The 22418-nt window shown below is 40.1% G+C and overlaps 1 protein-coding gene across 1 annotated transcript; it reads right to left on the reverse strand.

Annotated features, from left to right (window-relative positions):
* Positions 1–951: 951 nt before the first annotated feature.
* LOC309877646 (melanopsin-like) lies at positions 952–22109 on the reverse strand (the record flags this gene model as incomplete). The annotated part of the gene is made up of 9 exons (XM_082759233.1): positions 21928–22109; positions 19954–20087; positions 18361–18564; positions 17760–17931; positions 16134–16289; positions 14890–14997; positions 9988–10162; positions 6461–6610; positions 952–1341 (listed from the first exon to the last, which is right to left on the reverse strand). Exons 1-9 carry the CDS (start codon positions 22059–22061, stop codon positions 952–954), a joined length of 1623 nt encoding a protein of 540 aa, XP_082615359.1. The 5' UTR covers positions 22062–22109.
* Positions 22110–22418: the final 309 nt, after the last annotated feature.

A 22418-nucleotide genomic window follows, 5' to 3' on the forward strand; every position in this document is an offset into this window, starting at 1 on the left:
ACATCTTACCCACTCTGAAGGCCTCTGGTAAGGGACCTGTAGGAGAAGACATCCTTGTGGGACATTTTAGAAGAATAGAGAAGAATCTCCACTGAAGAAACAAGTGATATATAGCAACCAAGGCTTTATTTCTTCTCAACAATGAATTGTCAAGCCAGTTGTGAAAGTTCACCCTTTTAATCACATTAGGATTCATCCAGATTTAATCAACATTTTAAGTGAAGGTGCTCTAAATGCTTCTATAGGTGGAATTATAAGTTTTAGCACATTGCATTTAGCACATTCACCTTGCATTGCGACATTCAGGTGATTGCACTAATGCTGAGGTAAAATCCAAACTTCTATCACTAAACTTTATAAGCAAGCAGTTACTTCCCAGTTACACAGTAAGTCCATCTTTTTACATTTAGAAAGCTGCATATTACAAAAAAAAATAAAGTAAAATAAATAAAATAAAAATGCTGAAAGTAATTTGATTAAAAGACAGTTCAGGTCATCTAGCAGTATTACTGGTGGAAGCTGTGGCCTCATGGTGCTTCCCTTCGCCATCCAGAGGAGAGCTGCCAAAACATGAATGCTGTTTCACATGCAGGTAGCAGAAGCATGCAGCAGCTCCCCCAGCTCTTGGTTCAATTATTTTTCCTTCTGCTGGCATCTGTGGTTACAAATCAAGGTTCAGGGCCCCACGAAGCAGGAGAGCGACTCAACTGATGGTACTTGATCATGCTGCCAGATCTTCCACTGCTCATTTCCTGCAGTGCAGTCTGAAAGAAAGCTTGTTTCCATGCCTGAACTGGTCTGGACAAAGATAAAACTGAAGGCTGCCTAGTGACTACCGTATAAACATACAAAAAGCCTGATGATCTAACCTACAAGGCTTCAGTTATTTGGTATAATTAAGCAGAGAAGATGCCAAGAAAATAATTGCCGGAAAGTTTTCTTTTGACACACTTATGATAGAAATTTCTCAACAGCTTCGAGGAACTCTGTTGATGAGCTAAGCCCTTCCAAATCCAACAGATTACTCTTTTTGTCATGGAAGTGGAATATTTCAGTCTCTTCCTCATCAAGTTCCTCTTGAAATAGGTTTGTCTCTGAGGTAGGAATGATAATGATGCGAGGGACTGTATTGCTAATGATAGAGTCCAAGCCTCTATTATTTAGACTTTCTTGAGCTTCCATCCATGGAGTATCTGAGCCTCCTCCTCTGCTGACATTGCTACTATTCAAACCGACGGGCAGAGAAGCTGCTCTTAGGGAGCTGGCCACGAGTGCTTCAGGGGGACTGTGGAGGACTGACTGCCCAAGCACCTTCTCCAGACAGCTGGAGGACAGCGACACCTGGAGTGGAGACATAAGCTTTAGTGTCATCGTACAGCACAGGTCTATCAAAAACAATATTTGAAATATTCAGTATCACTGTTTGCTACTCGAGTCACCGGTCATATTTTCTAAACATTTGAATCACTAACTAGAAAGAAGGAAAATCATTATGTGTTAACATCTGCAGCTTGGAAAGCGGAATGTTAAAAGAAACAAAAGACAATGTGCTTTAATACCATCAGAGATCAAAAAGAAAGAAGAAAAGTTCATTCCTTTATCTGACAAAATATAAAATAAAAAAAATGCCATTTTTGACATGTCTCAAGGTACTGGATAACTGTACTTCTCTCTCTCATTGAAAAGATTTCAGGCAAGACTCTAGGACATTATACTCATGGTGTCTTGAAGTGGCTCCTTCTACTGCCTCATGCAAAACTTGGTAGCTTTGTACACTGGACAGTACTTCCACCAACGAAGAAAGGAAGAACAGCAACTGAGATTCTGCTTTGCTAACCATTTCACATCTGTTTGTTTTCAAAGAACTCAAATTTCTAACTTGGCCCTGATGGCAACTCCTCTGTGACCTTTACATAACTCTTCCTGCGCAGTATAAAAAACTAGAGTAAAGTAAGTGAGCTTTGAAAGTGTTAGTTAATATTTAAATGCACTGGCAATGAAAGGCATGAGTGCTTAATTTTTGCTTGCTGTAGAAAATGATAGTTAAAGTCATAAAATCACTGTGCCAGATAGAGAAAGAAGTTATAGATTCTTCCTGGGAAGAATCAACATTTAACGTGCAATGCAGAGCTTACTTCATTATATGTGTATTCCCAAGAAGTCTGACAGAATTCAGAGTAAGAGCAATCTTTACTGAGATTGCTATAGAGCATCTTTCTGAGTTCCAGTTCTACTTACTACTCTTAATATGGTTTTAAAGTACATTAATTATCACTTTAATTATCTACACTTTGTGCGGGCCTCTTTTAACAGTTTTGTAAAATATTCCCTCTGTTGTAGATATACCTATGGCACCCACAAACATCATGAATTCAACTTTAGCATTCTTGAAGCATTCTGGTATGTAATTCCCATTGATTTATAGGGCCTTAATGCAGAAACAGCTTTTAAAATTGTTAGGCCAGATTGTAGCATGATTACAGCCCAGCAGGGTGACTCTTAGGCCACCGTCTCCCTGTAGTCAGTGGGCTGCAATTATTGCCTTTATGCTTACAAAATAAACAGTTCCTTAACTCAAATAAGGAAGGCTTTATTAATATTATTATTTACATTTTGGGACTGTCATCTTATAAAGTAATTTGGTAAAAATACATAATTGTATAGCATCTAGTTTGATTTTACAGACAAAAAGCAAATGCATTTGTTTTCAAACAAATGACACGTTTTTGCAAACTAAAAACCAGACTTTTTGCTGTGGATGTCTCTCTCTGTCAGTCTAGGTTTAAAATTAGATACAGGCATAAATTGCTGCATTATGAAGTTCTATTCCACAGGCACAAATTGTTTACAAATACCTATTGATAATGATTTCTCTAGCCACTGTATCTATCCACTGGAGGGAAGCATAATATGCTAAAAAGTGGTTTAAATAAACCTGACAGAGAAGTAAAATCTGTTCTTCCAAATCAAGACTTCAAAAGAACGAGAAAAACAAAAACAAACAAACAAACAAACAAAAAAAACCCATCCCTGTCTGCTGTTTTAACTGTACCAGAAGGTTGGGTTTGCTCTGCATATGGCTTAGTGGGCATGACACCACTTCCAGGTTTTCCCATAGGGAGAGCCTTGCTAGTTAAAGCACTGGGACTGCTAATCTGGGGATGGTTTCAGCCCCTGCTGACTCAGTGCAAGGAGTGAAGAGAGAAGAAAAGAGCTTGGCACTGGTTCATCTGAGTGACAGCCAATCCCCACACTGCCCTGCTGAGGGAAGTCATCCTAGTCCCAGAGGACACAGAGCTTTCCCAACAACTGAAGCACTTGTTCATGACAGTGTTTAAAGCAGCACTAAATAACAGGTGCCCACTCCCTTTAGCGCTCCTGCTGGACAACTTCTCTGAGCAAGTGTGAGCCATCTTTCCCCTGTCATAGGCATCTCTACAGGGCACATCGACACAAGGCCAGAGCTAACATCCGCCATTTCATGTTGGGTAATTCCCTTGATATGAAACCTGGATGCACAGAGCACACCTGGCAACTCTCCTTTGAAATCGAGCATTCAAACCTACATTATCCATATAGTAAACACCTGCATTTTAGTGCTTCCAAAAGGGCCTTCTCACTACCACGCCATGTTTCCTAGTGTCACTTTACATCAACCCTATTCCCACCCTCATTGCAATAAGCCATAAGGCTGGATCACATCTTTGTGATAGAAGAAAGTCCTATGTGTTTCTGTACTTTAAAAAGGACCAAATCTGAGACAGTTAATAGCTTTTTTACTTTCATTTGAGAGACGTCTTTTTTTTTTTTTTTTTTTTGGCAACACAACTGCAAACACACATTATCATAGAATCACATAATATCCAAGTTGGAAAGAACTAACATGGATCATCAAGTCCAACTCCTGGGTCCCCAAAGGACCACCCAAAAAATCAGACCATGTGTCTGAGAGTGTTGTCCAAATGCTTCTTGAACTATGGGATTTAGAAATCTTTAGCTCAGTCAGTGAAGAATTTAGAGTTGCATTAATTTTTTTTAGACGGTAGTAAGGTAGTTTTGTTAAAGAAAGCCTAAGATGCTTTTCCTAAAAAATAAATATATATGTATATATATATATATCTTTTTTGTTAAATCAAAGACTTAGGTGACCCTTCAGTAAGTTCACACTTGCATTTCCATAAGCAATGACTTTTGGAAGTGCCATAACTAGAATTCAGTCAAAGATAGACCAGCAATGCTATTAAAACACTAAAATAAACACCTAAAAATCATTTTTAAAGCTGCTATTTAGTTACTAGCTAACTGCTCAGCAGTTACTAAAATATTTAATTATTGAACACTTATGCAGACTGCTTCAGGTCTCGTTTCCTTCTACTTTCTTGTGACACCAAAAGCCAGTACCTGGAGATAATCTCTTGTCTTTGCCACTTGCCTACAACCTTGGACACACTGGGCTGATGGAGGGCAGTGGAAGCACGCAGAACTTTTGAGCCTGCGTTGCTTGCCACCACAACTGAAGCCAAGGCCCAGCTACAATCCTTTCATAACAAGAAGCTTTCTTGAGGCCAGGATAAAAAGGTGTACACTCATCCACATCAGTTTAAGTCAATATTTAAGTCAATATTAAGTCAATATTATCAATTAAAGTCAGTTTACATCAATATTGTCCAATTCAAGCAACCAACTGCTATGACACTTGGGTTTAGTTCTTCAGTTTTTTCCATCTCCTAAGAAGATAAACCACATGTGCCACAAGGAGGCTGTGGTAACTCATCACCACCTCCCCTTGGCTTTCAAGGTATGAGACCTGAAAGCTTCACCTCTTTGTGACCACAGCAGTCATTTTACCAGATCAGAGAGACAGAGGAGGGAAGAGGGATGAAGAGCAAGGTGACTCTTGCAGTCTGCACAGCATGAGTTTTCATAAAGCTGCACTGCTTCTTTGCAATTCTAGTAAAGCCTTTCATGCTATCAGACCTTCACTTAAAGTTACAGCTTTGCTGATCCTCACTGGCAGGGAAAAACTAGCCTTTGGGCAGAAACAAGTCGTTTATAGTCATTTCAAGAGCTTTTAAATTTCTTTGGAACTGAAGAGTGGCCACCAAAAGCCTCTTTAAGCCCATACCCTATCTTCAGCAAGAGTTGAGCCTGTGAGTGCCATAGAAAGGACATTCAGTAAGCATAAACCTGGGCCACACACATAGCACCAACATCATAGAAACAAGGCTTATGGGAAAGAGGGTGGATGGCTGCCCCAGAAAACTGACATCCAGACAACCTTGAAAAGTGATAGAAGATGATACGGGAAGCCCGTCTCTACAGTCTTATCATCATTGCTGCACTTCCTGCACTGCTATTGTTAATCAATACTATTCACAACAGTTAGAGGAAAAAAAAACAGACTTGTCAGGACTTGACCTTAAGAAGACATGACTGAAGACAGGGCAGATGCATGCAGGAACCATGTAACCGGATGGCTGGAAACTTCTAGAACAAGTTCAGCTTTAAGCTACGCTATCTCTACCACACCAGAGACTCTACATGCCAGAATAGCTCCACGAAGAAGTAGGGGCTATTCATCCCAGCCAATCCTTGTCTGTTGCAAATCCTAAGTCTTTTTGTTCTTGAAAACATAGCACTGACATGTGCTTGACATTGTGCCATCACACAAATACTCATTTTAAAACTGGTTATACTGTAGTGGCAGAAGCTGACTTGTGGGTGACCTACTGCTCCCATCCTTAGCAGTTCCTCAGAGAATGGGGAATTCCTCACAGCAGGACACCAAACCTCCATGGTTTGGGAAAGGAGTGTGATGCATCCACAGAAGATGCTCTGAGTACTCACCATCTCCTCTTTCAGTGAGGGAAGGGTGGCAGCTGCCAGACTCTCCCACCCTTAGGGAGAAATGGGAGTTTCTTTCTCGTCTTCCCCCTCAACAAAAATAAAACATTTTAATGTACACTGAAAAGAGTAAAAATGGTGGCTTCTATCATGTCAAATTCTGTTTTGCAGCCCTGACTTTGTGATGAAAGGAGGCTGCCACAATGTCAACATAAGGGTCGGGAAGGGAGGAACCAGACCTGGGGTAGATGAACATGCAAAGAGACAAAGTCAACTTCTTACATTTGACCCTGTTGAATCCTCTTTAATTCAGCTTTAGAGCTGTGAGCTGATCTTGGCTTTCCAAAACCAGGCAACGTGTCAGTGAAAAAATTTAATAAGATATTATTGGCATTCTCATTACTTAAAAAAAAAAAAAAAAAAAAAAGAAAAGAAAAGAAAAGAAAAAAAAAAAAAGAAGTGACAGTAAAGAGGACATTAATATCAATATAAATAAAACCTGCAGATGAAACAAATGGACATAAAGACTGAATGATTATTCCAGAGATAACATGCTATATAGCAAGATCAGACACTACAATGGAGATTCCCCAGCAAAGACAGTTTTTTTCCTTACCTTTTCTACAGATGCTGTGTTGTAGCTACAGGTCTCTGGGAGCAGATCTCTCTTCTCTGGACTCAGACTTGTTGAGAAAGAATGACTTCGTTGAGGCTGCAGTTTCTCATGAGCTGGCTCTACAGGGTCAAGCTCTACGTCGCTCCAGGTCTAATTACAGATGGTGAAGGATTTCAGACATTACATCCTTTTTCAAATTCTAAAAGTTCTCAAACTTGAGCAGAAATCTTGCACACTTACAGGAAACTAAAACTGTTCTAACATAGATCTCACATTCAAAGCTCCCCCAGGCAGAGACTTGATTTTTGATCTTGTCGTTTATCTTTATTTTTGTATTTTTATTTTTTATTTTTTTATATATATATATATATATATATATATATATATATATATATATATTTTTTAACCACAAAGTTATTCACTCTTTTTTATCTGGTTGCTTGTGTTATGCTTATAGTTGCTTAGTACCTGGTGTCTAAAGATGCGATCCCATTATCTAAGCAAGTGCAACCAAAAGCTATGCTTAACATGCACCGTGGCATTCTGCATGACCATAATTGGTCCAAAACCACGGACAGGCACAGGTTCAAAACCACATTTGTATACGTCTCAGCTAGATGTGCAGACCACCCAGGACTTCACAAGCCCCACAGGCTCAGTTCTGCTCTGAACCACCATCACTGGACGAGAGGCAATGGGTGGGGTCTGCATCAATCTTCCAAGAACGTGCCAGCAAGGAGCACAACCATGACACTGCAGCCATGCCATTCCATTTACAGGCTTGGCAGAGGCCATCAATCATGCCTAACTCTGTGGAGATTTTTTGATTGAGTTTCTGTGGTATCATTCCACTACCTTACACAACAGCTTTTAGATAGGGATAGACAGATGGGGCTCCACACAAGTGGGAAGCTAATGCACAATTTCACTGCATCACCTTGCTCGTGCATTTAGGTATTGCTAGCTGTTTATTTCTCCTCCTTCACTTAATCAAACTAAATATAACTTCATATGACTCAAATATGTTGGCTCTCTGTACTGACATGTACACAGCACACCGGAAAGTGTTGCTGGGAACAGCTGCTGCTTTTACAGTATTGCTAGTGTCATTCCTGCCCATCAATACATTATTGGAGCATTCCAAAATTTCACTCTGTGCTGCTGTCATGTGCAAGTCATTGAGCTGAGCTTTTATTTCAGCAGCTGTTCTTTCAGCTGAAAGCCATACAGCTGCACTGAGCTGTCAGTTGCCTTGAGAACAATTACTTTTGGCTGTGTCAGCTCGGCACAGCACGGCGCTGCGCATCGCTAACAGCAGTTGTTTCATTTGAGACCTGTAAGCAAAAGTTGTGCCAAGGGCTGAAGCCTCTTATCCACGCTATCCCACCTCTTTAAACACCAGCACCAGCCAAACTCACACAATAACCTGCTAACCCCAATGGACCAAAACCAAGTAGTGAACAACTGTAAAGGACAGATTGGGATGCATGATCCAGCAGATATTACTGCATTTGACATCAAATAAAGGATTAATGGGGAGAGAAGTTAGGAACAGACTTCAAGTCAAGGAAAATTAATAGGCAAAGGGTAGGGGAAAAAAAAAAAAAGTGAGGATCCTCCCTTTTTTAAACTATACTAGCACTTTTCCATGGTGCTACACATGCTATCTACAGTGCGCAAATCAAGCACAAGTCTAAGCAGACAAGTGGTCCCCATGACCTCAGGGTGGCTCACACGGGTGGACTGTTTGCTCAGGCTGTTAAACAATCCCATACCAAATACACTCTTTCTAGACTACTGGCACATTGATAAAGTAACCTGTCCTTTGTAATAGGGTGGATTCTTTTTATTAGGGCTCAGGCAGTAAGTCTTCCCCCTCAGGCGAATTAAAGTGTGTGGTTTTTTTTTGTTTGTTTGTTTTGCTTGTTTGGTTTTTAATTTTTATTCTTCTCTTTGATTTAATCACCATAAGGTCTGAATTTCTTCTCAGCACCCTGGGAATTCTGCTTACATTGTCTGGTACTGCTTGGTTTCTCAGTGAATGGTGTGCTTTTTGCTCAGGTGTGTTGGCTTTACTGTCTGTCCCATGAAAAAGTTCAAAAATCTCCTTGATGCTGTTATCTGAAAGGAGCAACTTTGAGTCTCAAGGAAAAATTCAGTGCTACATTTCCTTTTTTTTTTTTTTAAAAAAAAATCCATTAACATCTAAAAAAAAAAAAAAAGTTGTATAGCTACTAATGAACCAGAGAGAATGTTGGATATGGATAATTGTCAAAGTCCAGTACTTATCTATCTCCCAAACAGTAAAACAGTAACAGTATTGAACTGCTCTGCACAGTATCTCATTCAAGATGGGTGCACTGTTCATGTTGTTTTCCCTTGTGGTCCTAGGTTCATTTCCAACTCAAGGACCCCTGTCTTCCCCAAGTCACTCGTGATTTCACTGAAGCATAGCTGCATGGTCTGACTCTCAGTGACAGCACCCTGGAAGCAGCAGCTTGCAGGGTGCAGCACGCAAAGAATCACTTCCTCCTCACTCAGAGCACTGTCACCTGGCTGAAGAGGAGAGCCAAGAGCTCACTGCTCAACCTGTCACGGCAATTTATACCTCTATGGAAGGTTACGGATTGCAGCCGCCACTCTGGGCGCTTTCTGTGCCAGGGCTGCCACCCAGCAGTGCGGGTCCCTGTGTTCCCAGTGTCTTCGTGTGCAAGGCCAGCTGCTTGCGATGCAGAGGGGCAGGTGAGGTCATGCCAAGAAGGGCTGTGAGGAGCCCCAAGAGACTTTTTTGTTCTTAGCTCCTCCAACCCTCCTGCTATGAGACCTGCTTCCCATTTAATTCTGCTTGGTTGGAAAAGAGAGACAGGGCTCATGCTGCCATTTTTTTTTTCTCCCCAAAATGTAACCTAAATGACACGTTATACATGCTGAATTCCTAAGACATGAGTTTTTCCTTCAAAAAGACTCCACACCATTGGCAAGTATACTCCAGCCCGACCACCGTCCTTACTGAGACTTAGGGTACAATGCTTACAGAACACCACACCTCACAGCAGGTGCAGGAGCCTTTCACTTCTCTGGGTTAAAAAACAGATAAATAAAGGAACAAGTTTTCTTGGACTTTCTTTAAAGTAGACAGGATAGGTTAGAATACTTTATATGGGAAATGGTCCTGTCCTCCATCTCACCTACTGAATGATGAGATAAATGGTTGGTGCTTGACATGGGGGGTGCCTGACAATGACACTTCAAATTCATATTAAAGACTTAACCAAAACACCCATGCTCCATGTAAGCATCTGAATCAACCAGATATGCTAGTCCCAATATTTTTTTCTGATCAAAAATCATCATGGTTGAATTCACACAAAGGGTTTGGAGAAATGACCTCACATGACCAAAAACCTTTAGCCGAGAACAAACTCTTTTCCATTCTCTAATTTTGCGTATGTATTTTTAGTAACTTATGCTTGGAGTTGGAGAAACATTATACGCACTTTCCTTAGTAGAAACAAGAAAAGACTTACAGCTTCTCCAGTGGAAACTGATGAAACACAAGTGCTCTTGGTCTTGCCAGCAAGAGACTGATGGCTGGAGAGAGAGGTTCTGAATGATGATTCAGTTATGGAGCCCCTCAGGAGGTCATTCTTCGATATTCGTATCAGGAACCGCAAGCATGGAACAGCATTGTGGATGGTTTTTCTGAAGGAAAATAGTAGAAGAAAAAGACAAACTACTTAATGACACACTGATGATGCAGCTTTGAAAATGGTGTGGTGACAGCACTGTCTCTTTCCATAATCTCAGCATAGTTTTTGTTTTTCATTGACTTAAAGACCACATGGAAACAGCATGGTATAGCTAGTGGAAAGTACTCAACTGAAAGGCCAAAAGGAAAATAACAGGTGGCTTCAGAGCCTTGGCTCAAAACACCCATGGAAGAGCTGCATGGATGAGTAGCAAGAACTGAAAATAGCTTGAAAAACATGATTGCTTCCAATTATAAGGTTAACCCAGAAGACTTTCAGGTTAGCTACTACGAAGGCCTCCTCTGTGCTAAGACACAGGAGGAGTGGGTCAGAAAACTCAAGATATTGCTATTTATTTGTATCATAGTAACTCCCACAACTTCTGTCAGGAATTAGCATCCTCTTCTGCTCTTCACTGGAAAAACAGAGAATGATCTAGGTCTGAAAGAACTTAAAACCTGCCTTAGTCATTAAAGTAAAACATCAGTAATGGTTAAACGGCTCTATTCCTCCCAGGCCTGCATGGAGCAGAGAGCCCAAGAGCCTTCCTTGGGCAGTGCCAGATGGCCTTGCTTCGCACTGCTGCCAAGGACTGGCAGGGTGATGCTAACCAGAGCACTGCATTTCACAGAGTCATTACGGTTGGAGAAGATCGCTAAGATCATCTGGGCCAACCATCCCCCTACCACCAATATCACCCACTAACCCATGTCCCTAAGCACCATGTCCAGCCATTGCCTAAACACCTCCTGGGACGAGGACTCCAACATCTCCCTAGGCAACCCCTTCCAATAACTGACTGCTCTTTCTGAGAAGAAATGTCTCCTCATTTCCAACCTAAACCTCCCCTGGTGCAACTTGAGGATGTTTCCTCTAGTCCTATCAATAGTTACCTGTGAGAAGAGGCCCAAGCCCAGCTTCCCACACCTTCCTTTCAGGTAGTTGCAGAGAGCAATGAGGTCTCCCCCGAGCCTCCTCTTCTCCAGAACAAACCCCAGCTCCCTCAGCCGCTCCTCATAGGACTTCTGTTCCAGGCCCTTCACCTGCTTCATAGCCCTTCTCTGGACATGCTCCAGGGCCTCGATGTCCTTTTTGTAGCGAGGGGCCCAAAGCTGAACACAGTGCTCCAGGTGCAGCCTCACCAGAGACAAGTACAGGGGGATGATCGCCTCCCTGGTCCTGCTGGCTGCACCATTCCTGATACAAGCAAGGATGCTGTTGGCCTTCTTGGCCACCCGGGCACACTGCTGGCTCCTGTTCAGGACAGCATCGACCAGCACCCCCAGATCCTGTTCCTCTGCACAGCTTTTCAGCCACTCTGCCCCAGGCCTGTAGCGCTGTATGGGGTTGTTGTGGCCAAAGTGCAGGACCCAGCACTTAGCCATGTTGAACCTCTGTCGGCCGTCATGCCATCGGCCTCTGCCCATGAAACTTTCTTCCCTCACAGAACAGCATTTCATGAAATTAAGGTTTACATGCTTTTACTTACTTTAACATATTTGTTAGTTCCAGTGATGTTCCAGATGTTTTTTGTTTGTTTTTACTGGTAGGAATTGGTGGGTGGAGGTTTATATAACAACCTCTAAGAACCTCTCATTTCTCAAAAGCCAAGTGCTAACACAGAGATCCACACTGCATTTTCAGTTACATTCATTGCAGCATACTTTTTTTGTTGTAGTTGTTGTAAAGAAATCCCACAAAAGGGTTCATTTGATTTCATTTGATTTGTCGAGATATTAAGATGCAGCAACAGCAGTTCTCTGTGTAAAATAGCAGCCTGCTTTGGTAGCATTACACTGTCATTTTTGTCAGTACCTGAATTCTTTAGATCCTGATATCTATGTGTTGTTTTCAAGTAAGATTTCAAAAGAAGTCAGATTTAACAAAGTTCAGTAGTTTCAATGCAAAACTGCAGTTTACTACTACCCCTGCCAAACCCCTGCCTCTTGGGCCTGAACAGACTAGTCCATTAAGGATATTATCGGATAAATTACTTTAAAGGCATAATGTGAAAGATTAGAAGATTCAGAAACTATCCAGAAATGTTGATCTTTACATACATGCTCATTACTCACTATTAAAGCAAAATTGCTCCTGCCAACATATTTTCACCAGCTGACTTGTTGGCAAACTGTAGCTGCTTTTTCAGTTTTAAAGCTGCATGCTTGTTTCACCACAAGGGACACAACATTACTCCTTTTCCTGACTGGATGAATCCCAAGTCTATAAAATATCTTCACAACAACTGCATAAACACTTCTGTTGTTGATATGTCTTGAAATACAAATTAAGAAGCAGGGAAAAAAAAAAATAAGAGAGTATCTGAAATCCTGTTCTGGCATGAGCCTTTTTTCTTAATACAGCCTTACATGTAAAGCCAATGCTGGTAGGAAAAGAGTAATTGAAGCAGTACGCTCTGTTGTATCTGCTTTGAAAATACACTTGTAAAAAACAATATAAGGAATTACTGAACACAACAGCTGTGGTTCAGAAAAATAATACCAGGTTCAAAATGTGTCAGACATCCACACACATCTTCTCATTAAACTCATGCAAGCCATGGGAGAGCAGTCATTCTCTATTCTAAACTGAAATTCTCTTTAACCTTCAAAAACTAAAATGGACTCAGGTCTTCTGGAGGACGCAAAAGTCTTAGTTATGGTAGCAGATATTGTCATACAAGATATGTGTTGTCACCATTTCTGGGTATATTTCCTCTAGTCTTCTAAAAAGCTTTAAGGTTTGTTTGTTTGCCTTCAACCACTCTTTCGTTCATCAGATATTTAAAACAATTAGCTCTCTATGTTCCAGCTCCAAAATCACGGTTTCAGGCAATGTAACAGCAAATTTTCTGCTTCACGGGCTAGACACACTTTGTGCAGACGACCAACTCTGCCATCTAGTGGCAGTTCTACATTTATCTCCATGGCATCCCTGTCTTTCCTCCAAAAATTTATCACATCCCTAAACCTTTTGCTGGATTTTTAGAAAGCATTTTAGAAGCTTTAATAGGTGTGACTGACTGCCACTTCTTGAACGTGTTTCTCAGCTGAAGCTGGGAGAGCATTTCTAAATAAAAACGTTGCTTTCAGAAACGGTCAGTCTCTGGGATGCACTGAGTAAGTTTGTCCTTGTTTGAAACCATTCAGCAGAGCACTATGCTGTCTCATTCTCTTGCAAAAGAATTTTATAAATCCTTTTAGGACCACACAACTGAAGAGCCAATAATTTTGATGTGCCCATACTACACATCTCCAGGTCCTAGATAGGCCAAAGAGCAGTATTTCAGTCTTTTATACAGTGAGGACACAAATGGGTGACCTTTCTGCAATGCAAGGTGGTTACTTCTCACACTTTTCCTAAACACTGGAGAAGGCTGGTCTCTTAGACACCCACTGGGATGTTTGAGAGCTGTAAAGAAGTTATTAATGAAGATTATAATGAACCTTCTTCTGAGAAGGGAAAGGTGTCTGATTCATTGGAGGTGTCTTTTATGGGGTATTACCTTATCATTCTATTCACTTATTCTTATAGGTTTCTCATCAATTCGACAACACACAGATATTTTTTGTACAACTCACTGTTACCTCACCTCAGTGGAAACAAACTGCAGTCAAAAGACCGGGATAAAAAGCATAATTCATACCTTTAGGCTCAGAAACTGATTCACTGTCTGGGAGAGAGTTAAGAAAGAACTAAAAAGGAAAGAACAGTTAGCTAACCATGCAGCTGGTTGAGACTGAACAGTGTTTGGGTATTTGTAAGTGATGTTGTGCTGGGCTAGCACAGTTGTCTGTGTTAAAACATACAGTAATTGATATCTGTACAAATATGTACATTTTGCCCACTCAACCATATTAGTATATTGTGAAACATTATATATGTATAAATAAAAGTCAATGCTAGTATTTTTGGTAAAGGCAAAGAATAGAAAGGCTCTCCAAAAGTTCATCTGACAAATATAAAACAAAAACAAAATAAATGTGGAAACTGAGCTTTTGGAATAGACTTCTTTCCACAAAGGAGGGTACTTCAGAAATGTTTGCTTTACTTTTTGAAGACAAATACTTACTGACCAAAGTTAGAAAGCCTGCTAACCAAAAGGCAGTATATTCAGGATATTTGAAAACCTTTCTCATTTCCAGGGATCTTCACCTGCATTATCAGCTTAGAGCACCCACTTGGCACAGAATATCTTTAAAGATACTATTTGCTTCCTACAGAGTTTTTCCCCAAATCAACTAGTACTGAAGCTTCAGAGAATTAAGTTTTGAACATTTGCATCAACGTGATGATATGATTTATAGGCCACACTGGTTGTGACCCATTATCTGTGGAGTGCTCTTTAGCTGATATGGCAAGAGATGACCCTGAGCACCATCATGTCCTCCCATTAGCTGTGGTGACATGCAGCACCATCAGAGCAGAGATGTGAGGGGAAAGAAAAGTGAAGGGAGGAAGTGATACCCTCTGCAGGCCACTCTTGAGGCCACACCTAGAGCTCCACATGCAGTTTAGTCTCCCTGTACCAGATGGACACGGGGCAGGGTCTGACCACCAGCATCCATGGGTTGCAGCATGCACTGCACAGGGCAAGGTTGAAGGAATGGGGGTTGTCTGTTGATTTTAAAAAGCACCTTTGCATGTAGAGTTGTACACATACCTATATGCTTACTGTACCTGTATCTCGGGTGAATTATTGCGTATATGATGGGGTTGTAGATTGCAGAAGCTTTGGCAATAACAGCTGGCACAGATTTGGAATACGGAGTTAGCGTGTTGCCTCGGCTAAAACAAAGGAAAAATCATTACAGGGAGCTATGCCATGGATTAATACTAATTTACTGAAACATATCACTCTTTTTGACTGCTTTTGTTTTGTGGTCTTGTGGTAAGAAATACTGCTGAAAACGTAATTTTTCAAACTCATTCTTTGCTCAGATGAAAGGCTTGCTTTTGACAGTGTATACTTGGTTTCATTTACTTGGAAGAGGTGGAAGATGTGCAAGTAATCAGTTATCTATTCAGGGATAACCACATGACTGACTGTGGAAGCTTAAAGTCTAAAACGGGACTATTCATCCCACTACTTTGAGTTTTCTCTTCCTTCTGTAGCATGGGTCACTGACACCCATTACTGTGCAGTATGGATGCTTTTGCTAGAAGATTTTAATTTTTATTCTGGCTTATTTCTTATTGCCAAACTCTTTTCCCAGATAGTCACAATCTAAGTCTTTATTTTTTAAAAATATATGTTTTTGGATACTCTACGAACATCAACAGTGATTCTTTGTCACATGTGATCAACACAAGTGCAGGATAATTACAACTAGAGTAATAGAGCATGCACTGACAAGACAATACATCCCCTTGGAGGGGAGAATGGGTGAAGGAAGGAAGGCAGGAGCTCACAAGTGAAGGTTTGGGAATATAGCCTCTTTTCTGCCCTTTGCCAGAGGAAGCAACAGAGGAAGTTTATTGAGAGAAGTAGTATTAGGCGAGAAAAGAAGTAACTCCTCCATGAAACCAGACTTCATGCAAGAAAAGTATCATGGAGGAGAGAAAATAATGTGTACCAAAATTAACAGATAAAGCATCATAATTAAAAATGTGCACAAAAACTAGACAAGTAACCCCTTTGCTGAATTTATGCACAAGGATATAATGGTGGTACAATGACAGTGGTCGCACTAAGGGACATAGTTTAGTGATGGAACTTAGTAGGTCAAGTTGATGGGTGGTCTTGATGGTCTTTAAGATCTTTTCCAACCTAGATTATGCTCTGATTCAGTAAAGGGCACATCATCACCTCTAATTAATAACTACCTAAAGCCTTTCCAAAAAAAAAAAAAAAAAAAAAAAAAAAAAAAAGATAATCATATAAACATTTTGGTATAAGTGCTTTTTTGAATGCTTCCACTTACCCTGCCCAGGCAATCAAAGTGACACAAGCATACGGAGACCAGGACAAGACATACACAATGATGACCACAAAAGCAATTTTGGCCAATTTCCATTCATTCTTCATGGACTGAGAGAGGTAGGATTTCCGGCTGCAGGATCCTAGCTTTTGAACATCTCTGTAAGGAAAAAAAAAAAAACAAAACAAAACAGATACATCAGCACCATCCTATGAAGAAGCTAGGTGCAATGTCGCTAATGCATTCTCTAATTCTCTAATGCATTTTGCACGTGTGTAAAAATGAAGCAGATTTCATCTTTCCTGCTCTCACTCTTCTTTGGTCCTCTGATGGTTAAAAATCTAAAACATAATTTATGTAGTGTGGTCCTAGGCATTTTGTTTGGGCTCAGTCTGCCTGTGGGACTGAGATAGAGAAACCATTGAGACTACAGAATGGGGCTGACATGTCCTTACCCTGACACACTGATATTCCCTGCCCCTCGTTGCTCTCAGAGGTGAAGCAAGGAAAAGCACAGTTGGATGCAAAAATGAAATCTGATGACTTTTCATTTTCAAGGGACAAAGTCCAGTTTACTGAGTAACATGTGCTGAAATAGCCTCACTACTCTGAGGAATACAGCCCAAAATGCTTAGGGGGACATTTTTACTTCCCTGCAGGTTTACTCACTAACAATTTTGTCAAAATATTTTTGACAAGTATTTTTGCCAAAAAGCCTCATGTTGATTCCTCTTCACAAATCAAAAAAACACCCTATGCTTTAATTAAAAAAAAAAAAAAAATATATGTATATATACACACACACACACACACAGAGATAAAGTAATTTTATATCATTTATCATAGGAATAACTTTTACATACAAGTGTTGTTAAAGGAAGACCTATTTCAAGTTGAAGATAGTAATTACCAGAAGCAAGCAGCAGGAAGGGCTCACAACCTCAGACAGGGTTGGATCAGACAACAGACAAGTAATATTCTCATTAGAGGAAACAAGCTGACAAAATGAAATTCTTTTACAGATCTAGCACCCTCCTAAATTTTTCCTTCAACCCTACAAATATAAGCCAAGGCTTTTGGAGGGGAAAAAAAAAAAAGTCCTAACAAATGTAGCCAAATTCTGTGTGTGTGGCTGTGTTTCTGCTTTAGTGGTGCACAGGGTTTTCTGGGATGCCTGTCTTAAATAAAGCTGTCAAAAATCTGAGGACTGTTACACTTATAGAGCAGCTCACAGGTAGGTGATGCTCCCATTGCTACATACTATTTAGGATGACCCTTGGAGCTGACAACCATACTGGAATGCACAGGAACCATGTTCCTTTTATTGCAAATCTGAAATACAAAACATCAAAACTATCAAAAACTATCAAATTATCTGAAGTACTACTAATTACCACACTCTGGGCTAAGACTAGAACTACCTGAGACTACTTTGTTCTCTACTCCAAAATGCATATCCTTTCCATTTTTCACATTGGCAAAAATATTTCTTCAGCTGCAGCTGCTAATTATCTGCCACTTTATCACCAATTTCAATTCAGATTAATTTTAGATTCAGATTTAACTGCATCCTAATTTGAGAAAATCTTCTAATACAAGAAAGAAGGAATTTTACATATTTGAACTTACCTGCCGGTACTTCTTATGGCCAGGAACATAAATAAGTAGCAATGGAATATTATTATTAGGGGAATAAAAAATACGCAGCAGCATAAAATCATGGTGTAACTTCTGTTTGCAGGGGAGTAGGTTACATAGTCCCATGTACAGGAAATCATCAAGCCCTCAGGCACATAGGAACCTATGAAATACAAGGAATAGGTTATTTGCACACATGCCCAAAGTTTGTTTAGTCACCAGTCCAACAACTGAGTGATCAAAATAAATGCCATGCTGTACAGATAAAGCTATGTTGCTTGTATTATAATGCGTGATCTGAGAATGCAAGTGTACACGTGGAGAAATGGTCCTGACTGCCAAACTCTCGGGTATACCTAAATCATGGTCTGCAGCTTGATCTTGAACATAGCCCAAGGCAAAACAAAAACCAACGAAAAAACAGGGCATGGCACTGCGATAAACGTAGGTAATATGTTATGACAGCAAACCACAAGGCAGTATCTATGCATCCATTCAAGACCTTTTCTGAAATCTTATTTTTTAATATCCTGAGCAAGGCAAAACAGACTGTGCAGGGAACACTAGAAGAGAGTGCAAGCAGATGACATACTCCACCCGAAGAGTGGGGCCACGCTCCACCCCAGTGAGTACAACCACACAGCAGCAATTATCTGCATGGTGAGCTTCTTTGAAGTCCACTGGATGGATCGCAGGGGCTTGGTGATCACCAGGTAGCGGTCAACAGAAATAGCTAACAGGGTCATCATCGAGGTTATTCCAAAGAGCGCTCCACAGAAAGCATACAAGTCACAACCTGAAGCACAAAATGGCAATGACTTTTTTTTTTTTCCTTTTCTTAAACAGATATTTGTTTTCTCTCACAGTCTGACATGACAAATTTATTTACTTTTTTTTTTTTTTTTTTGGGAGGGGGGTGGGGGAGGCGTTTAACTTGGCTCAGAGATTCTCTCCCATTAAAAGAGTTTCCGTAGCCTCACAACTGCATAATTATTAAGTGTTCATTAGGAAAAACACAGATGTTAACAAAATACAAATGTACATGTTAACAAGTTCTACTCTCCACCGTGGGCTGTAGCTGGGAACCTTTTGTCAATGGAAAACTGCCTCAAAGAAAATCCAATCTAATTAATGTTACTTTTTCCTGGACTGTTGCCCAATATATCGATCTTAACAGGCTGCAGCAGATATCTGTCTGCTAATGACAAATGGATGTCTCAGAAAATGACTTTGGTTTATATGGCATCAAAATGCAGGAGCAGTTTAAATTTGGTGGCTAAAAGACTGGCTGTAAAACATAGCTCCAGCTCCTATTAAATACAGCACTTAATAAAATATTTATATATATTTTATATATTTTTATTTATATATTTATTTATTTATATATATATATATTTTTTTTTAACCAAAAGAGATTTTTTCCCCCTCTTTGCACTCAGGCATTGGACTAGCAGATGAAAAGTTGTGGAGTTACACTCTACCAAACCTGATTCAGAAACCTGTGTTAAATGATCCCTTGAGATCTGGTGTCACCCCGTGTGGTTACAGACAATAGACTATGAAGAATGGGAGACAGTTGCAATACCAAATTCAATCTTAAAGCAGACTTTTAAAGTAATCCCCAATTAAGGACCAAGTCCCACTTAACCTAAATCAATGGTTTAATTTGTGGCAGTGTGATAACTTATACTAAGTAAATAAGACGTGGTCTACTTTTACCTAACAGCATAAGCAAGACTGAAAATATCTTTAAACTTGCAGAGTTTATATTCACAGACACTCCTCAACTGACTATTGTTATTTAAATCTTTTAATTAATTGTTAGATTCCTAGGGAGAATGTTAGTAGATATCAACATACATTTCTAAAAGGTTACTTGTTCTTAAACTAATACAGAAAAAATATTTATGACTTAATAAGGTTTTTCTACCCATCTTTAGCCATGGCATCTGCTCTTACAACCTAAAGAATCACTTGATTTACATGGTGTTGTTGACTACTTTCTTTCCAAAATAAAGATGACACAAAATATGTGCCATCATGTGGAACAATCATGTCAAGAACCTGGGTTGTCACTCCAGAGTCTTGTTCAGTTCTTTCCATTGCACAAGCCTAGACTGTTAAGGCTAAAACAGGTTGCAGGCAGTGTGGAGCTGCTGAGGGATGAATTAGTGTTGAGAAGTACCTATATCTCCAAGGATCCACCCTCTGTGCAAGCTGTTGACAAAGCACATTGGTGCCTGAGAAGCCGACATCAGGAAGTCGCTCACAGCCAAATTCATTATAAAGTAGTTTTGGGGCGTCCTCAGCTTCTTGTTGCTTAAAAACAGATGAGAAACACATGACTTTAAATAGACTAAATGAACAATCAGTAAGTTCATAGCTTAACTTCCTAGCATAAACAAACACTCTCCAGGAGGAATGGGTGGTTGTTTGCCACCATCAATTGCCAACCACCTGTCAGTTACTACAACTATAGATGCAGTCATTTCAAAACGGTGACTGACAAATGCAGGGGTGATAAAATGAATCCTTTCCTCAACCAGCAGAAGAGAATTCCACCTATTTTTAAAAACATGGCTTTGTTCAGGGAAGAGCAGTCTGCCTCTTTCCTAGAGTCCCTGTAGGAGCACCAACACCAAATGTGTGCTGCACAGTGCAAACCCAGGCTGTGACACAGGTTAAAGAGCAGAAGAACCTGGTTTTGGTAATCTGGAGTTACAACCTTTTAGGAATCTGTCAGCTGGTATTCAAGATTACCCTTGGCTCTGGCTAAGAGGAGTAAAGATAGTGGTAATGGAATAAAGAACCTCCCTCTTACTTTGGGTTATGTGGTTGAATATTCCCTTATTTTTCTTACCAAATATTAGTTCCACAAGGTACATTAATTTGTGAGTTCACCGCCCCTTTACCTTACAGTTGGCACTTCTGATGAATATACTGAGAAGGTGTAATGTTGAACTGCTAGACCCTCAAAATGAAACTGTTTTGCTTGTATGGAGAAGCCATGATACCTAGAGTTTGAACTCAGGACCTTTCACAGTGTGAGGTACAAAAAGAGGCATCTTTGCACATTCTGTTGAGTGTAGGAAGCAAAGAGGATTTCATACATAGCTTTATTCTTGGAAACTGCATGCAGCAATTCTCAATAGCTTGAAATGAACCTTCTTTTCTCTGAGTGTCTTCTTCAGCCTATCAGTTGAGGCCTCTCATGTGCTTCTGAAATACCAATATCTGCAACTAGCAGGAATTCCTTTCCTCTTATTAATAAAAGAATACTGAGAAATTAAGATAGTTGCAGAAGTGTTGAGATGACTAATAAAGTCACGGCTTTCATAACTCTGCAACAACTGGGTGAGAGGGGTGCAGAACTCACTTCTTTGCAGGTGTTCATCTGCCTATGGAGATTTTTCTACTTTGACAGCTTAATACTTTCATTTTGCCAGCTAAAACAAACAAATTTCAAGAAAAATTGAGAGCTTATGCTGCAAAAATCATGAAGTGATCTACAGCTGCAAGAAATTCAATTTTCTCCCTCATATAAGACCCAGTTATTCAAATCAACCATACATGGTTTTTCAGTTCAAACATTTAAGAATAGTAAACTAAAGCTTGATTCATAACCCCGCTGGTGTTTCTGTCATTGTAGACCCACTCTGCATCAAAATGCATAATGACAGCAAACAGTGAGCAAGAAGGATTTGGAAATCTAGCAACACTGTGTGGAGTTGAAGGCAGCTATTTATTCTTTTCATGAGCTTTTTGTGTACTCTAGCTGCAGGACAGTCTAGGCTGGTTGGAAGAGCATCATCTTTTGTTAAATAACCTGCAAACTCTGCAGGGGGAGTGAAGCAACATGCAAGGTAGGGATCGCTGTTTCTAGTATTAAAAGTATTAAACTTTTCTCTACGTTTTTCATTAGAAGTATTACTACAACAAGGTTCTGTATATTTATTTCTTTATTTTCTTACAAACCTTAAAACATGAGTAATTTACGTGGGAGTATATCAGTGATGAGCATGGTTGCATGTGGGGTGTATGTCATTGATGACATCAACCTTTGCTTGGAGATTTAATCCAAGAGGAAATCAGTGCAGAACATCTGCCCACAGGCACAAACAAGCTACAAGGCAAGTCAGATTAACTGTGAAGGAAATACCTGTAAAATGCATAGAGAACCAGGAGGTTCCCTATGATGCCAATAGAGCCAATAACAAGAACACATGTTCCTACAGTGTAAAGAACGTGGTCAGGGATCTCCACCTTGGTCACAGTGTGTGGCTGGGTGGCCATGCTCAAATCCTGGATGGGAGACAGAAGAAAAGGAGAACTGAGCACATTCAAAACACTTATTCCAGGGGACACTTGCTCAGCACATCGAACTGGTAAAGGGAGGCAGAGCACTCGCTTTCAAATCAAATAGACACATCTGTGATGTTATCACATCCCCTGTAAATCAAGTATCCTTCAAGTAGCCTTCATTGCTTTGTTTACCACTACAGAACAAAACAAAACACACACACAAACCTACAACAGCAACAACAGGCAAAACAGACTGGAATAATCTTAAGGGATTAAGATTAAGTTTTGGTGCTGATGTGAAAAAAAAGAAAGACAGGCTAACATAAAAAGTGCTAAAGGTAACTGCTA

Source organism: Aythya marila, assembly GCF_965140915.1.
Source record: "Aythya marila genome assembly, chromosome: 4".
NCBI classification, from domain to species: domain Eukaryota; kingdom Metazoa; phylum Chordata; class Aves; order Anseriformes; family Anatidae; genus Aythya; species Aythya marila.